Source organism: Lampetra fluviatilis, chromosome 33 (assembly GCF_964198595.1).
Source record: "Lampetra fluviatilis chromosome 33, kcLamFluv1.1, whole genome shotgun sequence".
Classification (NCBI taxonomy): Eukaryota; Metazoa; Chordata; class Hyperoartia; order Petromyzontiformes; family Petromyzontidae; genus Lampetra; species Lampetra fluviatilis.
Genome location: NC_136307.1, coordinates 12,569,868 through 12,591,892, shown reverse-complemented (window position 1 = coordinate 12,591,892; position 22,025 = coordinate 12,569,868). Strand labels below are relative to the sequence as shown.

At 50.7% G+C, this 22,025-nt stretch overlaps 1 protein-coding gene across 2 annotated transcripts in view; it reads right to left on the bottom strand.

Moving 5' to 3' along the window:
• Positions 1-6,889: 6,889 nt before the first annotated feature.
• Positions 6,890-22,025, bottom strand: part of LOC144944094 (cytosolic 5'-nucleotidase 1A-like) — a 38,823-nt gene continuing 23,687 nt past the window's right edge. For both annotated transcript variants that reach the window (XM_078872166.1, XM_078872164.1), the window contains exons 4-7: positions 10,289-10,418; positions 8,613-8,735; positions 8,289-8,473; positions 6,890-7,959 (exon numbers count right to left, since the gene is read on the bottom strand). In XM_078872166.1, the coding sequence (XP_078728292.1) occupies positions 7,612-7,959; positions 8,289-8,473; positions 8,613-8,735; positions 10,289-10,418 (786 nt within the window). In that variant the 3' untranslated portion in view covers positions 6,890-7,611. The remainder of the gene's footprint in view (positions 7,960-8,288; positions 8,474-8,612; positions 8,736-10,288; positions 10,419-22,025) is intronic.

Here is a 22,025-nt window from a genome sequence, read left to right as displayed (position 1 = left end):
TTTCCTGCCGTACAAATACGGCCGAAACTGCTTACATGCGAAAATCACAGTGTACAATTCCTGACGGGTCATGCAATAGCTCAACTCGGCCTCACTCCAGGGTCCGGCTGGCGTACGCGATAACCTGATCCGTCCCATCCTGCACCTGCGACAACACCGCACCCAGCCCACTGCTGCAGGTGTCGGTGTCAAAAATAAAATTGGTGGTGAAATCGGGGAAAGCCAGGGTGAGGGTGTGGGTGAGGTGGTCTTTAAGGGTGGTGAAGGCCGTCTGGCAGGCCTCCATCCACTGATAGGGGTTCTTAGGGGAAGTGAGTTGGGTGAGGTGGTGTGCAATCTCGCTGAATCCCTTTACAAATCGACGATAATAGGTGGTGAGCCCCAGGAATGATCTGATCTCCATCAGGTTCCTTGGCCGTGGCCAATCTACTATGGGGCGTACCTTCTCCGGATTGGTGCACACCCCTGTATCGCTGACGCGGTGTCCGAGGTACCCCACCTCGCGCTGTGCAACGTAACACTTACGCGGCTTGAGCTTGAGATGGGCCGCTCGCAGTCGCTGGCACACCTCCCGTAACCCGGACCAGTGCTCAGACAGAGATCTACTGAACCCTATCACATCATCCAGGTAAATCAGGCACTGTTCCCACTGCAAGCCCTGCATCACCAGCCCCATCAGCCGCTGTAACGTCGCGGCGCGTTAGTGAACCCGAACGGGAGTACTCGAAAAATACCGCGCTCCGGCGAGGCTGTCAAAGGTGTCGTCGATGCGGGGTATAGGAAAGGCGTCGCCGAGGGTGACCGCGTTCAATTTGCGGTAATCGACGCAAAACCGGGTTGACCCATCCTTTTTCGGTACTGCAGTAACCCACGCAGCTGATCGGCCTCCCCCTTAGGTAAATCTGCCCAAGGTACGTGTAGCGCGTCAAGCAGGGGAACGACCTCGGTTCGGGGAGTCGGGCTGACTCGCCAGGCCAGGTGGTTGTCCTCGGGGCGACTGGGGTCCTCAGCCCAGAGTGCAAACACCGAGTCGTTAGAGTGGCGCGCGTGTAGGGGGTGCACGGTGGCTACCGTGGTGCGCTGTCGCAGTATTGCTGGGGTACTGTGGGGGTTAAACACCCGCATAAACAATCGGCCCCCATCTGCGTTTACTAACGTGGCTGACCCCACAACCTCGTACCGTTTCGCCAACTCTAGGTGAGGAGTTAGCATTACCTCACCCGATGCGTGGGGTCGGTGGAGGGTGTTGCCACCGGCACCAGCATCTCGGCAAACGGCCCGACGGTGACGGGGTAGTGGCCACGGGTGCGAAAAGGGGGCAATTCGGTTCTTGTCCTAGGAACGGAACCCGCTCCCCGCTGCCCTCCAGGGTGGCGCATCGCTGGCGAGGCTGCACGTTGAGCCCCAGCTTTTCCAGGAGGTCGGTACCTGCGATACACTCGTGGCACAACACACTCGAGACGTAGAACTCCTGGGTGCACACCTGGCGACCTATGCGGACCTCCAGGGTGGCCCTCCCCAGTAGCCCCATCCCGGCTCCGCTCGCCGTGTGCAGTGTGCGGTCCGGGGCCTGCAGGCGGCTCACGTCGACCCCGATCATGCTGCAGTGCGCCGCGCTCATGAGCGAGGCCACCGCCAGCGTATCCAGCAGGATCCGGGTACGCCGCCCGTTGACCTGCCCTTCCACCAGCGACGTGGCCCCCGTGATTCCCGCCACCAGCTCCCGTAGCCAGTCGCCAGGAGTCGCCGCGTTCCTTGGTGTCATTGCTGGAATCTGCGTGGGGGTCACTCGCTCGCTATTATCATTACAGCTTGTTTGTGTCGGGGCTACGTCGATTTCATCCCCTGGTGGTCCCCTCTCTAGGGAGGCCTTAGTGTTTGACCTTAGCTCTTGTCTAGCTCGGGCGATCTGAGGACAGTCCCTCAGGCGGTGCCCCCGTTGGTCGCATATATGGCATGCAGGGGGAAGGGTGGGGGCTCCGTTGTGGGCTCTCTGCCCACTCCCTCCTCCCTCAGTGCACCGCTGCTCATACTCTGCTTCTAATTGGGCTACCCTTCCAGTTAGCCCTCCTACCGTGGAGTGTAGCTCCCCCACCTCGGACTGGATGGTCTCAATGGAGGACTACAGCTTGGTCATATTTCGGCTCATTTTGTCATCTACTTGGGTTATCCTGTCGTGTATCCCCCCGATGCCGGTCTGTATCCCGGTTACCCACCCCGGGGTTTTCTCACGGGGTCTCTGGGGCTCCCTTGCCCGTCCCCTTATTGCGCTGGCGAGCTCCTCCTCCTCGTCTGGGAGCAGGCTCGCGATGGCGCACTTTCGTCCCGACCCTCGGAGTTGCGCTCGCTCGCGGGAGAGCTCCTCGCACTCAAGCGCTCGCTCGACGAGGGTATCAAAGGGGAGGCTTGCACTACCCTCTTACCGCTGCCGTCCATGCCCCTAATCGCTTGCAAACGGCACCTCCAACAGTTCGCTCAGTGGTCGCCATACACTGGCGTGCACAGGCGAAGTAGAGATGGTTGTTTGTGGACGCTTTCTGCTTTCTGTTGGACGGGAAACTTTGTTTTCTCCATTACCCGACTGCGCGAATGTTGGACGTGCAAGAGTGCATCTGTGTCAAATTGAGTGAACGCCAAAGGCGCTTACGAATCGGTCGCCCTAACTGAAATGACACGACTACTCGCTTATGTCCTGTAACTGTAGAAATTGAGACAGTGATTTTCTGGCTTATAGTGTCCTTGCAAAATTTGGTTAAGTGGTAAGAAATAAGGTGCTTAGAAACAGTTCACCATTGACGTGCTGCAAATAGCCCACCACAGACAAAGTTTTGTTGGGGCTACTGCCCCCCCAATTCCTCTCCCCCTCCCTCCTCTTCTTCATGCCTCTCGTCACTGCCGCTTCTCCTCTATGAGACAACTCTCGGCTGGCTCTTGGCCGCCTCGGTCATTCACACACCCTCCGCGTGCATTCCCTTAAACATTAGTAGGAACTACCAGCACGTTGCTGCTCACCCCCGTGCACACGCTAAAAATTGCGCGGCAGCTGCCCGCGCACGGCTCACCTCGGTCGATTTATCTCTACGCGACACCCGCGCGGCGTGGGCGGTGAACGCTACGCTGCCGCTCCCGTGCAATAGTGGATCAGCGGCCGGTAGACCTGCCCGTTAATTCGCAGGGCAACCGCATGCTACGGATGATACGGCATGCGTGTTAAGCCCCGAGTGAGCACGCATGGGCGAGCGCAACACGTGGGTAAATACGCCCTCGCGCGCAAACAACGGCACCGACGTGTGGTCGTTTTATCACTGAATACGCACGCGCTCTTTACGTACGCCTGTACACACACCACGTTACCACTCTCTCCACACTTCGCAGAAAACACACGAAACGGTTTATTGATTACTAATGGTTTATTCCCCGTGTGACTGAGATTACCCTCTATGTGGCTCGGAGCTGAAATCTGCGAGGAAACCACTCTGTCTCTCGACAATCTGAACCCAATTCGTCCGGCTTACTTCGAGTTACCCTCTCAAGGGGTTCTTATGCTATTCACTATCTCCCTCTCTCTCGTACTCACCGTTCGACTCGTATGGCGCTCCGGTGGGCCCGTCCTCACAGCACATCGACTCGTCACACGGACGTTCGAGTGGCTGGACTGGAGAGTCGACCGTCCCGATGGCTGACGTGAGAAGAACCGACCTCTTGCCCTCTCTATGGCCCTTTTATTGTCTACTACATCAAAGGGTCCGGGTGGTTAATCCCGCGGCCTTCCTGGCCAATTAGATCGCTCTGGCTCCTTTCGCCCAGCCTCATCTCTTGCCTCGGTGCTCTCGGCGTCGTTTCCCATCCCGATTTCCATATCAAAGGGACTGCCGCGGGGCTGCGGCTTTGGTGCACAAGCACAATTGTCCTGCCAATTCGACGCCCGCCCTGGTTTCCAGCCGTTCGTGGCTCCGCCCCCTACCTACCTGCTAACCCGTGTGTGTTGTGTGTGTCTTAACCACGGGGGCTGAGTAGCCTCGTCGTGACCGTGTAATTCCAGGTTAATTCACGCTGCCGCAGCGCAATTCAACCTGGAGGAAGCCTCGGTCAATTCCTGGGGGAAAACCTGTGGCCCAGGCGACTTCCCCGCGAGGCTCTATGTGGGGGTGTGTGCGTGTGTTCATGTGGGTGGTGGAGAGGGAAGAGCAGTGTCGACCAGGCTGCTTGATGGTGGTGGGTTGGCAGGTGGGGCACCGGCAGAGCCGCTTTGCCGCTGTGGCATCACAGTTTCCCTTAATTCCTTTTCATTGTTTAACCGAGCTGGACCAAGATGTTGTATTGAGTCAAGCTTCAAGGCTCGTGGGTGTAACTTGGTAGCAGAGGGTTGCATAAAGGCAGCACGGACAGTGTCAATCTGTGCAATCGCCATGTGCTCGTGTCCCACCCCTGATTGCATGCGTGTGTTTCTACAATGCCGGGCAAACACGGCTACCTAAACTGAAGAAGCTAGCGAGTACCACAGATGCCTTCCTTCGAACCTTGTCACCTCTTCGAGATTCATGTCTCCACTGCTGGATGGTCTCAAGCCGCTATTTGATTCGATCTTTTGATATAATAATCCACCTAGTACCAGCACACTAGCCGATTACATCACTCCATCATCATTGCCATCACCACCACCACCAACTTCATTATTGTTACCATCAGGTTGGTCAGAAGCTTCCGCAGCTGACCAGTACCTCAACTGCGCTGGACGAAATGCCTGCGGCAGCCTCCACTCTTACATCGGCCTCCATGCCCGAAGCAATCAATCTCACAACTTCGGAGCAGCAGATGTGTCGTGACACGACCGCGGTGCTACGCGAACGCCGCAATCCCTTCCCGGCCACCTGCACTGAACACACACCCGCATGCAGCGCACCCACGTAGTGTCCTGGTGGGAGGTTGCCTGGTACATCGGGTTTTAATCCGAAGGGCCCCTAGGTTTCCCGGTGCCAGGAGATTGGCCGACCTCCACAGGACAGGTTACATTGCGGTGCCCCTAAATTGGCTTAAAATTGTATGGGCGCAAAAAAAAGGTTCCTTCGGCCAACCGCAATGAGTTACTCACAACATTGGGGGGAGGACGAAGGGTGGAATATTAGGCGTAAAGAGAAAAACCGAAGGCTCGAACAACTGGGCACGGGAGAGCAATGGGTGGGCGGGGCGGCAGCAAGAGTATAAAGGTGGGAGCCCCGTGACAGCTTGGAGGTTGTCTCCAACCTCCAGGCTGTCATGACCCACTTCCTGCCTGCTGTCCTGCCTCTTCAAGCCGCTCACAGCATCCGTGTGATGCCAGCAAGTGCTGCTGCGAGACAGTGATTGGGCAAGACTTCTCTCGTCATTCTCCCTCCAATTTTCTCAGCGTCCATGGGACGCCGCGATTCCAGTTTCAAGGTACGGGGTAGGACGTTTGAGTAGCTGGGTTCATAGGCAGAGTTACGCTAGGCTGTCCTCGCGAAATATTCCTCAGGGTAATGTGTATTGGCGCCATTAATAAACTCTAGTTCAGAATATCGGTGTAGTGTGATTTCTGTGTGTGGGCAGACCCTCGGCGTAGCGTATGTGATCTGTGTGGTGCGTCTGCGTGGAGCGATGGTGTGCCCGGCGTGAGAGCGGGTGCAGGGCTGCAGAGTGGGTGTGGTGATTTGAGCGTGCGCGTGACGCACGTGTACTGCAGCCGCCATCGTTTGCGCGTGTTTACGCTCGCGTTGTTTATACAGCGCGCTTTATGCAGCGCGTTTAGACAGTAAAAATAGCGCCTATCCTTTTCCGCTAGCATTAGATTTGCGGGCACGCGGATTAGGGCGTATCCACCGGGGGGGGTAGGTGTGCATATTCATACTGCCGCCGTTTCTTTCGTTCAGCGCTCACCTTTGCGAGGGAAAAACGCACCTACAGGGGCGCACTCGTGTGCACCTCGTTCGTTCTTTTCCTTTTGTGGTGGGGTGTGTGAGCATGTGGGAAATAATCCCGGGCGGTGGTGAGCCAGCCGAGTAGTTATGTCCCTCAGAATGGGCGCTGGCGTGGTGGGACCGATCACTTGATCGGCGGCGGCCCGGAGAGAGGCAGCCGATCAGGAGGGGGGAGTGGAGGGGGTGGACTTCGCGCCCCGCCCGCTCACTGGGAGTGGGGAAGTGGACATCATCCCCCACAGATGCTACCGGAATTCTCCTCCAACTAGGGGATGAATGTTTCATGCTCGCTGAGGTGAGTGACCATGTGCGGGGTATACATCATCAACGCCTCGCACAATGCAGATTACGTCCTCGTTTCAGCGGTGAACACAGCCCAGCGTGGCTCATTTATTATCATCCCTGCTCCTTGAGGGTCGTGCAGCTCTGTGGGCCCAGCACCTTCTATTATTCCCTGCCCCTTTCCTCCCTTGATTTAAAATTTGCTTTTTTTACAAGGTTTTAATGTATGCTCGGATAAGCTTATGTCCATCCCAAGTTGAACTCTTATTATTTATGTACATTAAACAAAAGCAATTTGACAGAGCATCTCTTCTACATTCACCCCTTGAGATCACATCTATTTACGTGGTCGGGGCCCACGTAAAAGCAAATTGAGCCAAGCGGCACAGTTCAAGGACTGCACGGCCCACTTGGCAGGTTTGACCCATTCAGGCTTGTTATTGTTTCGAGACTGTGGCTACGGTTGCCCTAACCCCCTATTTCCCATAAAGCCTGAGTATTGCCAACCACGGCAGTTTTTAGGAGCATAACCCCCGCGGTTGGCAAGGGATTATTGTACACCTATCTTCCCGAATAAAGTCTTGACAACTGACACATTTGACGAAGTTCATCACGTTGTGATGCCGAACATGAGTAAATCACCTGTCAGTGGAGAGTACACAACAACCAAGTGGGGATTTCAGACTACGTTACTTTAATCCAGATATAAGACAGTTGGGGGTGGTAGATGAGGTGGGAGAGGATGAGACCGCCTGAAGTGGGGCGAGATGGCTGGGAAAGGGGAGGCCGGAGGAAGAAGGCGGGCACCGTGATCAAACACGCAGAGGGCCACACTCAGTATAAAAGGTGTCCATAACAAACATGAAATGTACTTCTGATGAACAAATTATTTTGCAGTTGAATGGGTGGCAAACCATCGCTATCCCTGACTCCACCCAACTTTGTTATAGATTAAGGCACTCTCGTATGGTTTTCCTATATAGTAAGCTTGTCAAGTTTATTCTTGTATAAACACATGTTACTTTGGAACAGTTGTCATGTAAAGGACTAATGATAAATGCTACACCGTAAGGTGAGGTCCGTTGCTCATGCTGAATTGATCAATGTAATAATTTTAACGTCTACCATATAATATATACTCCCACAGTGCTTTTGTTCATAGTAAAGCACACAGCAGTAGCAGCGAATGAAACAATATATCCCAAGGAGTGTCCTACTCTCAGCCAATACCAATCCTGGCCACACCTCCATCCTGTAATATGGACGGTTGGCAAGAATGAAGAAACACGAAAAATAAAAACCCCAACAACAAAAAAACAGTAAAAAAAGGTAAGCATAGACATTGATAGATGTATCTCTTAAATTGCATGATGTTAAAACCAGACTGGCCGTTCTACTTTTTTTTCTGAGACTTATTGTATTTTTGACCAATTCCAAATGGCACATGTGCCGCCACAGTGCCGTGCTCGTGTGCACCCTCGACGTGAAACATTTGATCATCAAAAAAAACATGGGGCCTGATCTTTTCAAGCAGCGGTCCTTTCGGTGCACCGGCCAAGAAGAGGGCCTCGTCGACCTCAAGGCCCCACGTCCGCAGGGTCTTCAGGGCCCGAGCCCCCGAGCTGGCAGCGCTACGTGCGGTTACCAAGTAAGTGCGAATGGGGCACCCCAGCCGCTCGCCTTTCACGTGAAACTTTCTCTGCATGCGGCCTAGGGTCTCCAAGAACATCTTCAGTGGGCCCTGGAGATAAATAATTAAATGTGATATATGTTTTTGTTATACAGTTGCTGGGCACTGCCCCCCAAAGGCCCAATATGCCAGCAACGAACAGCAATGTCAAAGTTGTAATATATAAGGGTTAACATGTTTAATTAATTGAGCAAGGTGAAAAGAGCTTGGTGAAAAGAGCTTGGGGAAATAGACAATTGGAGGGAATTCCAAAGTCCAACAGTGCAGGTAATATAACATTTGTTAAATATCTTACACATTCATTAGCGCACTAGCATTACATTCACCGTATGAATATTTCTGCCGCGAGTCAAAATAAATTAATAGGTGCAGAGCTATACCTGGGCAAGGGGATTGTCGACAAACTTCTTTTCATGTTCAAAGAAGGTATCAAGTCCATGTTCCTTAACTATTATCTCCGATTCATCTGAGAAGAGTACCGCGTCACCATCAAACGCCACACGCAGCTCATCATTTTTTAACACGCGATCCTCCGGTGGGTTGAACATGGTTGCCGCAGCAATCCCTGTGCAAAGGAATTAAGTCACAATACCGGGACATTACTCACAAGTATCAGACTTTACAGAGAGAAACACGTCTGTTATGCACTGAATATTATTTAAATTTCCAAAATGTGTAATCCGTGTGAATAAAATTATACTGACCTTCCTCGATTGCTTCCTGCACCTTTTCCGCATCGGCAGATAAGTACAAATTTGTGAGATACGCTTTCAGGTAGCCAATTGGGCTTTTTCCACCAGTCATGCAAAACCTCTCAATGTTCAGACCTGTTGAGAGCCATGTAAAGTTTAGTGCAGCATCTACCACACCGACCATTTATGATTTGTTAACACCATCACTTTGCAACTTTAAGATTTATATGAAATACACCCTTATACATCCAAGGTCGTTACGAATACAGAATACATCTGCTTTTATATGGATGGGGGACATAGTAAAGCGTTTATCCAATTTGTGTTTATCCACCCATTTTCGTCACAACTATATCTTATTTGGAGGATTGTGCAACGCTATGATTGCCATGGCCATTATCATCATAAATATGCCACCACCAATATCAACACCACCACTACCATGGTCACCATTATCACCAACAACAACCGTAGTTTATCACTATTAGTGATGTCACCACGGTGCTTGTGCCAGGCTTGGTGTACTTTAAAGCCACGTGAAATGTCGAAGATTCACTGGCAAAAGGTCACAGAACAGACCCAGATGCCATGGGTCAACTGAGATGACTGGCAGATGCTCCACCTGTGCTTCCCACTGTGCCAACTTGCTGTGTATTAGCCACCCAGTGCTCCGCTCATTGTTGTGAGCATTGCTCCTCCGCTCTCCGTTGTTGCTGGAGGGCGACAGCCTTCAAATGCCCAGTAGAGGCATTCACGAGCTTCCTCCACAAAAGCCCATCTTAACGCCACTGGTACCAGTCATCCGCAATTCCAATCAGCTCCACAATCTTCTGTCCCACATCAGTCCATCTCTTCTCTAGCCTGAGCAGCACCTGTTTTTCCCCCTCTATCCGGTCAAACAGAAGCTGCTTGGGCATGCAGTGGCTGGGCATGTTGGCTACAGGACCCGGCTAATGCAGCATCATCTGCCAGAGGAGCTCACTATTAGGACTATGTGCATATCTTTCAAGGATTCTTTCAATGGTCTCGTTAAACCCAGTATGATCGTAGGCAAGCCTGAGGGAATTTTTCAAACTGGCACCGATATTCCTGAAAGGGCTCCAGATTTCACAAGTATAGAGAAGGGAGGGCATAACTTTTTCTGAGAAGAGCCGGAGTTTCATATGGAGCAATAGACGAGGTAGCTTCCATACAGCATTATGCAGCTGAATAAATGATGCCGCTTGATTTGGAGACCTGCGAAACCGCAGCTGGTCATAAGCACACTCCACAGGTACAAAAACGTCTTCATTCTCTCCACTACTGCACCATCACTCATGGGGAGTGGAAGGGGATGATTCGATTACATAAAATATCCAGCAGGTGCTTTGTTTTTGTGGGGCTGATGATAAGGCCCCATCCCTCGGTAGCATTGCTCCAGGTTCTACAGCATTGTATCCAACTTCTTTGAGTGGGTGGCAATTACCAGATCTGCATACATAACATGGTTGACCGCAGCCGGGCATCGATCAGCCTGCCATTGGATTATATCTGTACCGGCGACCTCTGTATTGTAAATTCAGTGTACTAACCATTACACCACGGCAGCTCCTGTTTGCAATGTGTCTTTGTAATTTAGAGAGTAAGAATCTGAAAGTGTGAATTATTAGCAACACGAGTGTCCAGCATGGCTTATTTAGAACACTCACCGTAATGGTTGATGCTGTTGATGAGTCTGACCCCAACTTGTGCGTGGTGATTGGTCATTAGCACCACATCAAATATCTGGTCACTGTCTGGGTAAAGATGGCGTAGTCGGATATTGACAGCCTCCAGGGCCTGTTGGAAACATAAATAACCTTTGTAAGTGGGATTAGTCGACAGTCAATTATATACACACATTTTTACTTCCTTATGTTGGTTGGGCTATCTAAAACCTATTTTAAAATGCACATGATGTTTAAATATTGTACTGACAAAATGCATAGGTATCCATGCCTCTCAATGTCCTTTTAAGTTCGATTTGTGCACGTTACAAATGTAATAATGATTAAACCTACAAAAAAATAAAACGTCATCCGCAATAGGTACCGAGTGGATCGGAGTAAATGTACAATCATGGTAAATATGTGGTTACCCAACTAGAGCTGCACAGCATGTGGAGGGTTAGTTATGCGTTGGAACTTTGAGGGGGTTGCATAATTTATACCATCGAGGAGAAAAGTAATATATCAATTAATGGTTTGTTGTCGGTGCAGATGCGAGTCCCACGACCAATTTTGACGAAATTTGGTCTAGTAGTACAGGCATTTCTCGCTTAATGAGTGATCTGTCCGAGAATGCGCTATAATAAGGAATTTGAATTTGGACATTTGTTCGCAAAATGTTTATTTAGCGAGCGGAGATCAATTGATCGATGTGTCCCATGGCAGCAGGAGGTGCATGGCGGACCGCAGCTGTTTGCTTACGAGCTGTCCTGTTCTGAGTGAACCACGTGCTTGGTAATGTGGGGGAGGTGGTGTCAGCGCTGATTAATTTCAGACGCTAAGGGCAGGAAGTCACGCTCCATCTCGCATCCCCGCATCTGGCTATGAACCCAGCAAACCTGGTTCAATTCCGAGCCAAGGAAAACATCAGTGACGAATGATATTTGAACCAGTGGTCCTGCATGGCCCTTGCTGCTCCCTCCACCACCTGACATCTACCATCAGACAACATCAATGCCAAGCACCTGCAAGCACTGTGGTTATTCATCTGTGGTGTTACAGTTGATGTTTGATTACTTCATATTACGTCATAAAAAAAATTCTAATTTGCATTTATGTAAAAAAAAATGTTCAAGAGTGGAACATTTTGGGCCCGAAATGTAGCTCAGCTTATAACATGGGAGTCAATGGGTAAAAAAAATTAACCCGTAAAAACAAAGTTTTTCACTATAAATCCTTTATATGCGTGGCGGCTAGAGTCCTCTCGTCCTCTGGCTTGAGATGGCTGCCACCTATGGGTCAGATGATTGTCTGGCAGCATTAAGCAATAGGTAATTAAATATTTATTTTTCCCTAAACAGTGTAAAATTTTGGAAAAAAATTTTCCCGAAAATTAATTGTCACACACAACGAGTCTGTGTAGAAAATGTCAGCTCGATTGGATCACGGGAAGTGGGTTAAAAAACGACCGAAAGATTTGCACGGTCGTAAGCAAGCAAGCACGCAAGCAAGCAAGCAAGCGAACTTAATATAAAGGATTTAATAAAGGATTTAAAAACAACAAGAGTTTAACAAGTTTTCGTTTACTGAGCAATTTTCGTGAAACAAAACTCGCTCATTAAGTGAGACACACCTGTATTAGTAGTAAACCAAGATTTAGAGGCGACTGATAATTAACCCTTCCTTTGTGCATGTCTAATGCAAAAACCATGAGAAAGTTATGAACAACACCTCTAATTATCCGCACATCTGATTAGCAGTTGGCTACGTATGGTGTGAAATAAATTCAACATACATACATACATAGGCGATTTGGTATGTTGGTGGAAGAGACTTCCAAGGTTAAACTTTTTTTAATTTCTAAACTTTGCCATCATCTAATTTATTGACTGAGCACATGCGCACCTCCATTTACATAGCAATGAGACAATGCTGGATATCACGAGATAAGCACTGTTGCAATTACATTTCAAATGCTGTGCAAATAGTTATGTCAAGAGGTCACGGGGCAGACCCAGGTGCCACGGGTCGACTGACTGAGATGACCGAGATGACTGGCTGATGCACAACCTGTGCCCCCTACTGTGCCAACTTGCTGTGCTTTAGCCACCCGGCGCTTCGCTCGTTGTTGTGAGCATCGCTCCTCCGCCCTCCGTTGTTGCTGGAGGGCGACTACCTCCAACTGCCCAGTAGCGTCCTTCACGAGCCTCCTCCACAGAGGCCGATCTTGACACCGCTGGTACCAGTCATCGGCAAGTCCACTCAGCTCCACGTCCTCCTGTACCACATCACTCCATCTTTTCTCTAGCACGTGCCGCGCCCGTTTAGCCTCCTCGATCCGGCCGAAGAAAAGCTGTTTAGGCATGCGGTGGCTGGGCATGCGGGCTACATGACCCAGCCAACGCAGCCTTGCCTGCCGGAGGAGCTCACCGATGGGACTTTGCTGAGATCTTTCAAGGATTTGTGAGCTCCTCACACAATCCAGCCTGGTTAAACCCAGGATGGATTGTAGGCAGGCCAGCCTAAATGTTTCCAACCGGCGAAGATGATCCATTAGGGGGGTCCACGTTTCGCAAGCGTAGAAAAGGGAGGGAATGACTGTGGCCGAGAAGACCTGAAGCTTCGTGCGGAGCGACAGATCAGGTAGCTTCCACACAGCATTACGCAGGTGGCTGGCGCGGCGGGGGGGAGCAGCCGGGCCGTTACTGCAACGCTACTGGGACCAGTGACGCCAATCGCCGAACCTGCACCGTCACCGCAGGCTGCCTTCATCATGGCAGCTGGGAACGGACCTCCAGCGTCTGAGCCAGAGCCATTGCTGCGGGAGGTCTACGCGGCGATCCAGGGGCTGCGGAGCAGAGACCAGGGGCGCGACCAGCCACCGCGCCACTGGCAGCCGCCTCTACAACACCGCGCCGAGCCACCTCGACGAAGGGGCATGTGTGCCGCACGGAGCCGGAGACAGCCAACTCCACCTGGAACCCACCGGGGCCGAACACCGACAGGAACCAGGCGAGTGACACCATCCCGGCCGGGCTCCACCGTCCTAGTCGGTGGCCGGGGATCGCTACGGGGCCGGGGATCACGACGGACCCGGGGCCGGGGACCGTGACGGGGGCAGCGGCCGCGACGGGGATGGGAATCGAGTCACGGGCGGACGTGACGTCGCGGACGGAAGTAGCGTCGCGGTCGGGGGTGATGTCACGGCCGGAAGTGGCCTTGCGGCAGGAAGTGATATCACGGCCGGGGATGGCGTCACGGCCGGGGGTGATGTCACGGCCGGAGCCCACCCCACGTAACAAGGGCGCATTTACCCTGCTGCGACACACCCCAAAGGAGGGAACCCCATCTTTGGCCCGTTCACATCCATTCCCCGTCACCTCGCCATACACCACAGGATAGTGAGCCGCTGCCTGGTCAGTGGCCGGACTCAGCCATACAATGGAGGAAGCTGGCAAGGTGGGTGGTAGCGGCCGCGTTGGGAGCCTCGGTACTGGTCGGTGCAATCGTGGGAGTGTCGGCACGCATCTTGGTTGACATGGGGGCATCGGCCACAATAATCTCGAGCACCATGCACGAGATGCTGCCGGATAAAAACCGGCCTTTAGTCCCCGTCAAGACGACGTTCATCGCAGCAAATGGAGGGAATATGGGCTTCCTGGGCCAGGTTGAAGCCCCGATGCAGATTGGGCAGCTTTCGGTAGCAGGACCCATCCTTGTCTCGGCAATGCTGCCCGTACCCTGCCTGTTGGGGACGGACTTTCTGAGGCAAATGCCTATGAAAATTTATCTGGCCAATGGGCGGGTGGAAGTGTAGGGAACACATCTCCATTTCCTAAAGGCGGAGGGGGCCGACCGGGGGGTACCCTACGTGCAGGCTCTGGTCCGTGAGTCTGTCTCCATTCCCCCAGCAGCCCAGATCCTGATACTGCTGCAATATTGGTCCTCCCTCGTGACAGCCTGGCCAGACTCACCCATCCTGGTGTCTCCGGCGCCAGCCGCCACGGATCGCCACGCACTGGTGGGGGCCAAAACATTTGTCCAGGGGAAGCAGCATCTGTTCATTCAAGTGCTGAACACCTCGAACAGAGCACTGACGGTGCAGGTGGGAATGGTTCTGGCCCACGTTAGTCCCTTGTCACTAGGAGCCCCCGGGATGGGGCCAGAGCTTGTGGGAAGCATCAGTCAGTCCGAGGACAAAGGGGACAACTCGTGGATGGACCAGCTGGCGGGGCCTGAGCCGGATTTGCCGCCCGACCAGAAGCACCAGCTGCACTCATTACTGCAGGAATTCTCTGACGTGTTCAGCCGGTGACCGTTCGACCTAGGACGCATACATCTGTTGCAGCACAACATCAACACGGGAGACGCCGCACCCCTGCGCCAAAACACATAAAGAATGAGCCCAATGGAAAAAGGGCACATACAGGAAATGCTGCAGGAGGACATAATTTCCCCATCCTTGAGTCCCTGGGGGGCACCGGTGGTCCTAGTCAAGAAATCAGACGGGTCACTGAGATTCTGCGTGGACTCAATACCGTCACGCTTGCCGACGCATATCCCATACCACGTATCGATGACTCACTTGATGCACTGGCAGGAGCAAAATTTAGCAGTACATTGGATTTATTATCCGGTTTCTGGCAGGTCCCACTGGACGCGGACTCCCGGCCTAAAACAGCGTTCCAGGCACCACAGGGCCTGTTCAAGTTCAACTGCCTGCCTATGGGCCTCCAGACTGCACCGGCGACGTTCCAACGCTTAATGGAGTTGGCTTTAGCAGGCCTCCAATGGTGCCTAATCTACCTGGACGTCATTGTCTTCAGCTGATCATTCGATGAACACACTGGCCGATTGCGTCAGGTATTCCTGCGGTTCCGGAACGCGAACTTGAAGATCAAGCCGTCAAAGTGCCACCTTATGCAGTCGTCGGTACACTACTTGGTCCTTGTCGTCAGTGAGTCTGGAGTGGCTACAGACCCGGAAAAGACAGCTTGCGTGAGGGCCTGGGCTGATTCCACAACGATTCCAGAGGTACGCAGGTTTGTGGGCTTCGTGTCCTACTACCGCCGGTTCATACCCAACTTCGCAACCATTGCGAAGCCCTTGCACGTGTTGACAGCGAGGAACCAGAGGTTTTATTGGGGACATCTGGAGGAGGAGACATTCCAGCAGCTGCGCTCGCGTCTGACAGATATACCACCATTGGCCTTTCCGGATTGTGACCTCCCCTTTATCCTGGACACGGACGCCAGCGATGTGGGCATCGGCAGCGTCTTGTCACAAATCCAGCAGGGTCGGGAGGTGGTTATCGCCTACGGCAGTCGTGTGCTGTCATCAGCGGAGCAGCGCTACTGCGTCACACGTAGGGAGCTTTTGGCGGTCGTCCACTTCGTGCAGCAATTTCGACCCTACCTGTATGGTCGCAAATTTACGGTCCGCACTGACCACACGTCCTTGCAGTATTCGCTCCGCATCAACCAGCCTTCGGACCAGCTGGCCAGGTGGATAGAGCATTGTCCCGGCTGGCGCCCCAGGGCCCTTGTACATGCACCACAGGTGCGGTACATTGCAAGGAGGCGAGGCCGGAGGGAATGGTCATCGCTCCCGTACACACGGCAGGGGGCACACAGGGTGAAGTCCAGCTGACCGACCATGACCTGGGGCTAACCTTGGAAGATTGGAGACGACTACAGCAGGAGGAAGCCCCCCTGCGAGCCCTACGTGCCTCAGCGGAGGCAGGGGGGGGAGGAGTACGTCATAAGGGAGGACCTCCTCATGCGATTGGACCCGGCAGGACGCCAGCGATGCCTGGTGGTTCCGGAGTCGCTGCATCGACAATTGGTCATGGACGCGCACTGCCGCCAGCTGCTACACCTGGCAGGGCGGAAAACACTGTCCACATTACAGGGTCGGTACTTTTGGCCAGGCATGACCGCTGACGTGCACCAATGGGTCGCTACCTGCGTCGAATGCGCGCAGCGGAAGCCACCACCCCCGGGTAACCCGGGCGCCCCTACAGCCCATCGCGTTGGACATGCTGGGACCACTGCCGGCTACACCACGGTGAAATAAAAACCTATTGGTTGGAGTCGAGTACTGCACGAGGTGACCGATGGTGTGGGCCCTCAAAGACCAAATGGCACAAACCATTGCCGATGCCTTCGTGGGGGGCTATGTTCTTGATAAGGGGGCACCGGAGCGGTTGCTCACGGATCAAGGTAGCTACTAAAGGATGTCTGCTCTATTCTGGCCACTAAAAAGGTCCGAACATCTCTGTATCATCCCCAGACCGATGGGATGGTGGAGCGGCTTAACCGCACCATAGCGGCCATGCTGTCCCAAGTGGTGGACAAAAACCACTCTGACTGGGACCACTCTGACTGGGATCTCCCGGTCGGTCTTAGCGGTGTACAGGGTGGCCCCGCACACAGCGACGGGGTTCTCGCCATTTTTCCTGATGTACGGACGAGATCCCGTTCTGCCTATTGAGGTGCAGCTGACGGACATTCCCGTGAGAGCCGACACATGGCCAAAAGCACTAAAGGCCTCCCTCATTTATTTAAGGGAGGCCCGCCAAGCAGCCGAGGCCACATCGGCCACCAGCCAAGGGAGCAACGTACGGATACGGGAAGAGAACAGTGACAGCCAAGCCCTTTAAAGTCGGGGACCAGGCATGGCTACACTGTCCTCAGGTGCCGGTTGGCCTCTCACCAAAACTGCACCGACCCTGGAAAGGGTCGGTCAAGGTCATTAAAGCACTCCGACCTTAGTGCGTCCAGGTCCAACTGGGTAAGTGACGATGGTTTGTGTACCCCACCCGCCTTAAGCCATACATCTCTCCACCTCAATCACCGCCATCATCAACACCCCTACCCGGGCCAAGGTCGCCGGCCACCAGTTGCCGACCTGCAGGGGGTTCGGTTCCCTGTGTTCCCTTGTCACCTACAGCGCCCCATGTGAGGCCTGACGGACAGGCGGCACGACCGAGAGTCGCAGGGGCTGGAGAGATGGCAGCACCAGATAAGGCGGCACCGGCCCCACCAAACCGGGGACCGCAACGAGAGGGTCTCCGGCGAAGGGAGCCGCCGCGATCATCTGCGGCCTGTGGATGTCCGGGCTGTTACGGGGCTCTGGCTGGAGACCCGGGCAGACCGTTCAATTGTTGTGTTATATTCAATTGTGTGGTTGCGGGGGGGGGGAGGGGGTGAAGGCCTGTCATCACTAAGTGAGACTGAAATGGTCGATGGGGTAGGCAGAACAGAAGACTTTTTTTTTCACTGGAGGGGGGGGTGATGTAAGGGATGGCAGGGGAAGGATTCCCACCAAAAGGAGGCGGAGTGGAACGGTGACAGTGGAAGGGAGAGGAGCAGGCGAGGAGATATAAGAGAGAAAACGGGCGAGAAAAAGGGGAGAATTAGCGGGAAATGGATCGAGAAGGCTGGGGATGAGTGTGGACTGGGGGAAGTAATTAAAGACAAACCCCCTGCAACCTTGTGTCGGCTCTCCTTTACAGTAGCTATACCAAAGTCAATAGAGATCCAACCAACCGCCTGGTTACGAAAACCACAAATATCATGACTGATTCGACATCTTTAATCGAACCAACCATGCGGTTTTCCTTAAAACACTCTGCTTCTCGACCACCCAGATTAAATGGCTTACCAAAAAAATACTTCATCCTATCGTCTCCACGATTGACTCACCTACAAACTGGCCCGATTTTTGTCTGAGACCGTACAACTATTCACTGGTAAGACCACCTCAGCTGTACTTAACTCAGCTCACTTAGTATCGTTAATTAAGGACATATCACTATGTCCAGATGATTTGCTCATTAGTTTCGATATATATAGTATCTTGGTTTACCAAAGTTCCTGTGCCTGACACCATTGCAATAATTGAAGATTTGATCCAACAAAGACTGAATGCTGATGTACAGGCCATTGTTAGACACTGCCTCACCAACACTTACTTCACCTGGAATGGTACAATCTACAAACAAGTTGAAGTTACCCTAATGGATTCTCCCTTATCTCCAGTTGTAGCCAATGTTTTCATGGAAAAACATTTTTTGAGACAGATGCCATCCAGGTATCCACTCTACGTCCATCCTTGTGGAAGAAGTACGTAGATGACACGTTCGTCATCTGGCCACATGGCTTACCAGCTCTGAACCAATTCCTCAACCACATAAATTCCATACACCCAGCCATCAAATTCACCATGGAGGTGGAAAAGGATGGCAAGTTACCATTCTTGGATGTTTTAATCGAAAAGAGACCAGATGGCTCAATGGGACACTGTCTACAGGAAAGCCACCGATACGGATGCCTACCTAAAACCTGACTCCCACCACCATCCATCCCAGAAGAATTCCCTCATCAAAACGCTACACTATAGCGCTCGATGTATTTCCGACCATCACCACCTAGCCAATGAACTGGAACACGTACACCAAGCCCTCAAAATGAATGGATATTCAGACTACACAATCCGTAAAACTATCACGCAACCGTTGGGAAAGAACCATCTGAGGACCCAATCAAAACCATCACCTTGCCATACATAGCAGGGGTTACCAATTTTGTTTCCAAAATCATGAGCAAACACAAGATCCAGGTTCGATTTAACATAATACATAAAATTAGTGATCTTATCCCATTTGTGAAGGATGTAATCCTTGAATGCAATAATCCGGCATCGACAAACTAAGCTGTGTCTGCAGCAGTAGTTACATTGGGGAAACTAAGCGACATGTATCGGACCGTGTTCGTGAACATAAGGAAGATCTGAAACAGGGTAGGACAAATACCTCAGCCATGGCTGATAATTGTTGTAATGCGGTAGGCTCACACGAAATTGATTTCTCCAAGAAGAAGGTACTCTGCAAACCCACTGGCTATCAACAAAGACTCGTTCATGAAGCCATCTAGATATATAAACACAGACACAATTTCTACCGAGAAGATGGGTACATTTCGATTTAAAGCTTTCGTGACTGCAGGGATTCATCTTCTTGGTTCTTTCGATAAAGTCACGTAGAAGGGAAGTAATAAAATAATAAAAATAAAACATAATAAAATAATTTTCACGACGTTTCGGCCACAACGCAAGCAGCCGTCCTCAGGTGCAGAACAGGTCCGTCAAGTAGACAGAATGGCACGCTCCAGGCTTGGAGCGACTATTTATGCTGGGATGGAGGAGCGAAGAGCGTCTTGACAAAATAATTTGCATATCAAGAGGAATTTAGCATATTTATGGGAAATGCAGATATGCGATTAGCACTACTTGTGAAATGCGTAGGAGGTTTGGCGAGGGGTTTAAAGTCATTATGCCCATGCATTATGCAGGATTAGCAGAATCAAAGGGAGGGAGTAAGGTCAGAATTAATAAAGGGAAGGAATGTTAATAATATGGTGTCGCAGCAACTAATATGCTTATTGACTATACCTTGTCATATTACACTATATTTTATTCTACCCACTCAACTGTATAGCACACTGCTATATATTCACTATAAAATAACGATACTTTATATTACCTTATACATTGTATTAAACATTACACTTTAATACTATTTATTATTATATAATATGTTATACACTATACCATAAACCGTCGCGTGAAAGGTACTAAGAGGAAGCAACGAAATATGTCAATGGGAGAATGGTGGTAGGAAGCTTGCAGCGGAGCAAAGAATCCATTCCCTGCGGAGTGCATATCAAGAGGAATTTAGCATATTTATGGGAAATGCAGATATGCGATTAGGAGGATTGGCGAGGGGTTTACAGTCATTATGCCCATGCATTATGCAAGATTAGCAGTATCAAAGGGAGGGAGTAAGGTTAGAATTAATAAAGGGAAAGAATGTTAATAATATGGCGCCGCAGCAACTAATATGTTTTTAGACTATACATTGTAATATTACACTATGTATTATTCTACCCACCCAACTGTATACCACCCTGCTGTATATTCACCATACAATAACGATACTATATATTACCTTATACATTGTATTAAACATTACACTTTAATACTATTTATTATTATACAATATGCTATACACTATACCACTGACCGTCGCATGAAAGGCACCAAGAGGAAGCAACAAAATATGTCAATGGGAGAGTGGTGAAAGGAAGCCCGCAGCGGAGCAAAGAACCCACTCCCTGCGGAGAATACAGGATATATAGTCAATGTCAGTGAGTGGAACGCGGTCCGAAAGTCACCGTAAACGTGGACACAATCAGTTAAGATCCGAAATGGTTTATTACGTCCTTCCAATGATTGCTAAGCCGGAATCCATCTTCTCGGTTGAAATTGTCTCTGTGTTTGTATATGTGGATCGCCTCATGAACGAATCTCTCATGGTAGCCAGATGGCTTGCAGATAACCTCTGTCTTGGAGAAGTCAATATCATGTGAACCCACTGAATTGTAACAGTGATCTGCCACGGCTGAGGTGTTTGTCCTACCGTGTTTCAAGTCTGCTTTATGTTCACGGATGCGGTCCGAGACATGTCGTTTGGTTTCTCCAATGTAACTGCTACCACAGAGGCAACTTAGTTTGTAGACGGCAGGGTACTGTATGTCTGGAACCACATATTTTACAGACGGGACCAGATCACGGATTTTATGTACTGATTAAACACAAGATCCAGGTCCGATTCTCCCCCTGAGGACGGCTGCTTGCGTTGTGGCCGAAACGTCGTGAGAATTATTTTATTATGTTTTATTTTTATTATTTTATTACTTCCCTTCTACGTGACTTTACCGAAAGAACCAAGAAGAAGATGGGTACAAACTAAGCAATCATTGGAAGGACGTTATTAACCAGTTTAAGTCATAACTGGCTGTGATGTTTCCATCTTACCTTCTGATGTTAGCAGTTATTTTCGACTCTCTGATTTTACATTAACAGGTTAAATGTCTCGCACTAACACAGCCACCGTCGCTCATGTCCTCGATGTGGCAGTGGCTCTGCGATCTTACATTGACATGCTAATCTCTGATTTTACATTAACAGGTTAAATGTCTCGCACTAACATAGCCGCCGTTGCTCATGTTCCTCCATGTGGCGGTAGCTCTGCGATCTTACATTGATATGCTAATCTCTCACAATACAATGGCCACCTCCGCACCCTCCTCATGGAGGTAGCTCTCCGATCTGACATTTACATGCAAATTTCTCACTTTAACATCACTCGCCAGCCCACTTTGTTTATGACATCTGGGCTACACCCATTTCAAACCTTTAAAACAGCCAGCCTCAGCAGCTTTCCCCTTCTTTTTTTCTCCTGACGATTGCTTGTAGCGATCGAAACGTCGTGATATTTTTATTATTTTTATTCACTTGATTATTTATTATTTTATTGTTATTATTTTTTCTATCTATGCGACTTTACCGAAAGACCCACAAAATACAAGTGATACTCTAAAAGCTATATAGTCAGCAGGTATTGTGTAGCAACCGTAGATCTACAGTTCACATCTATAATTCAATATTACGTTAGAATGTATGTGGGAAAATTATACTGGTGTCTAGATTACTATTTGTATGAATTCCAAATAGAACTTCAATTATAGTCAGTTGATTGCAGCTGGATTCTGGGAAGACGTACTTTCACAGCAAAATATTTACGTAAAAAATTCTTGCCCAGTGGTATTTCTCATGGGCCAGGGTTCTGGAATCATCTTAAGAATTGTAACATTATAAATTCCAGATAACAGGAAAT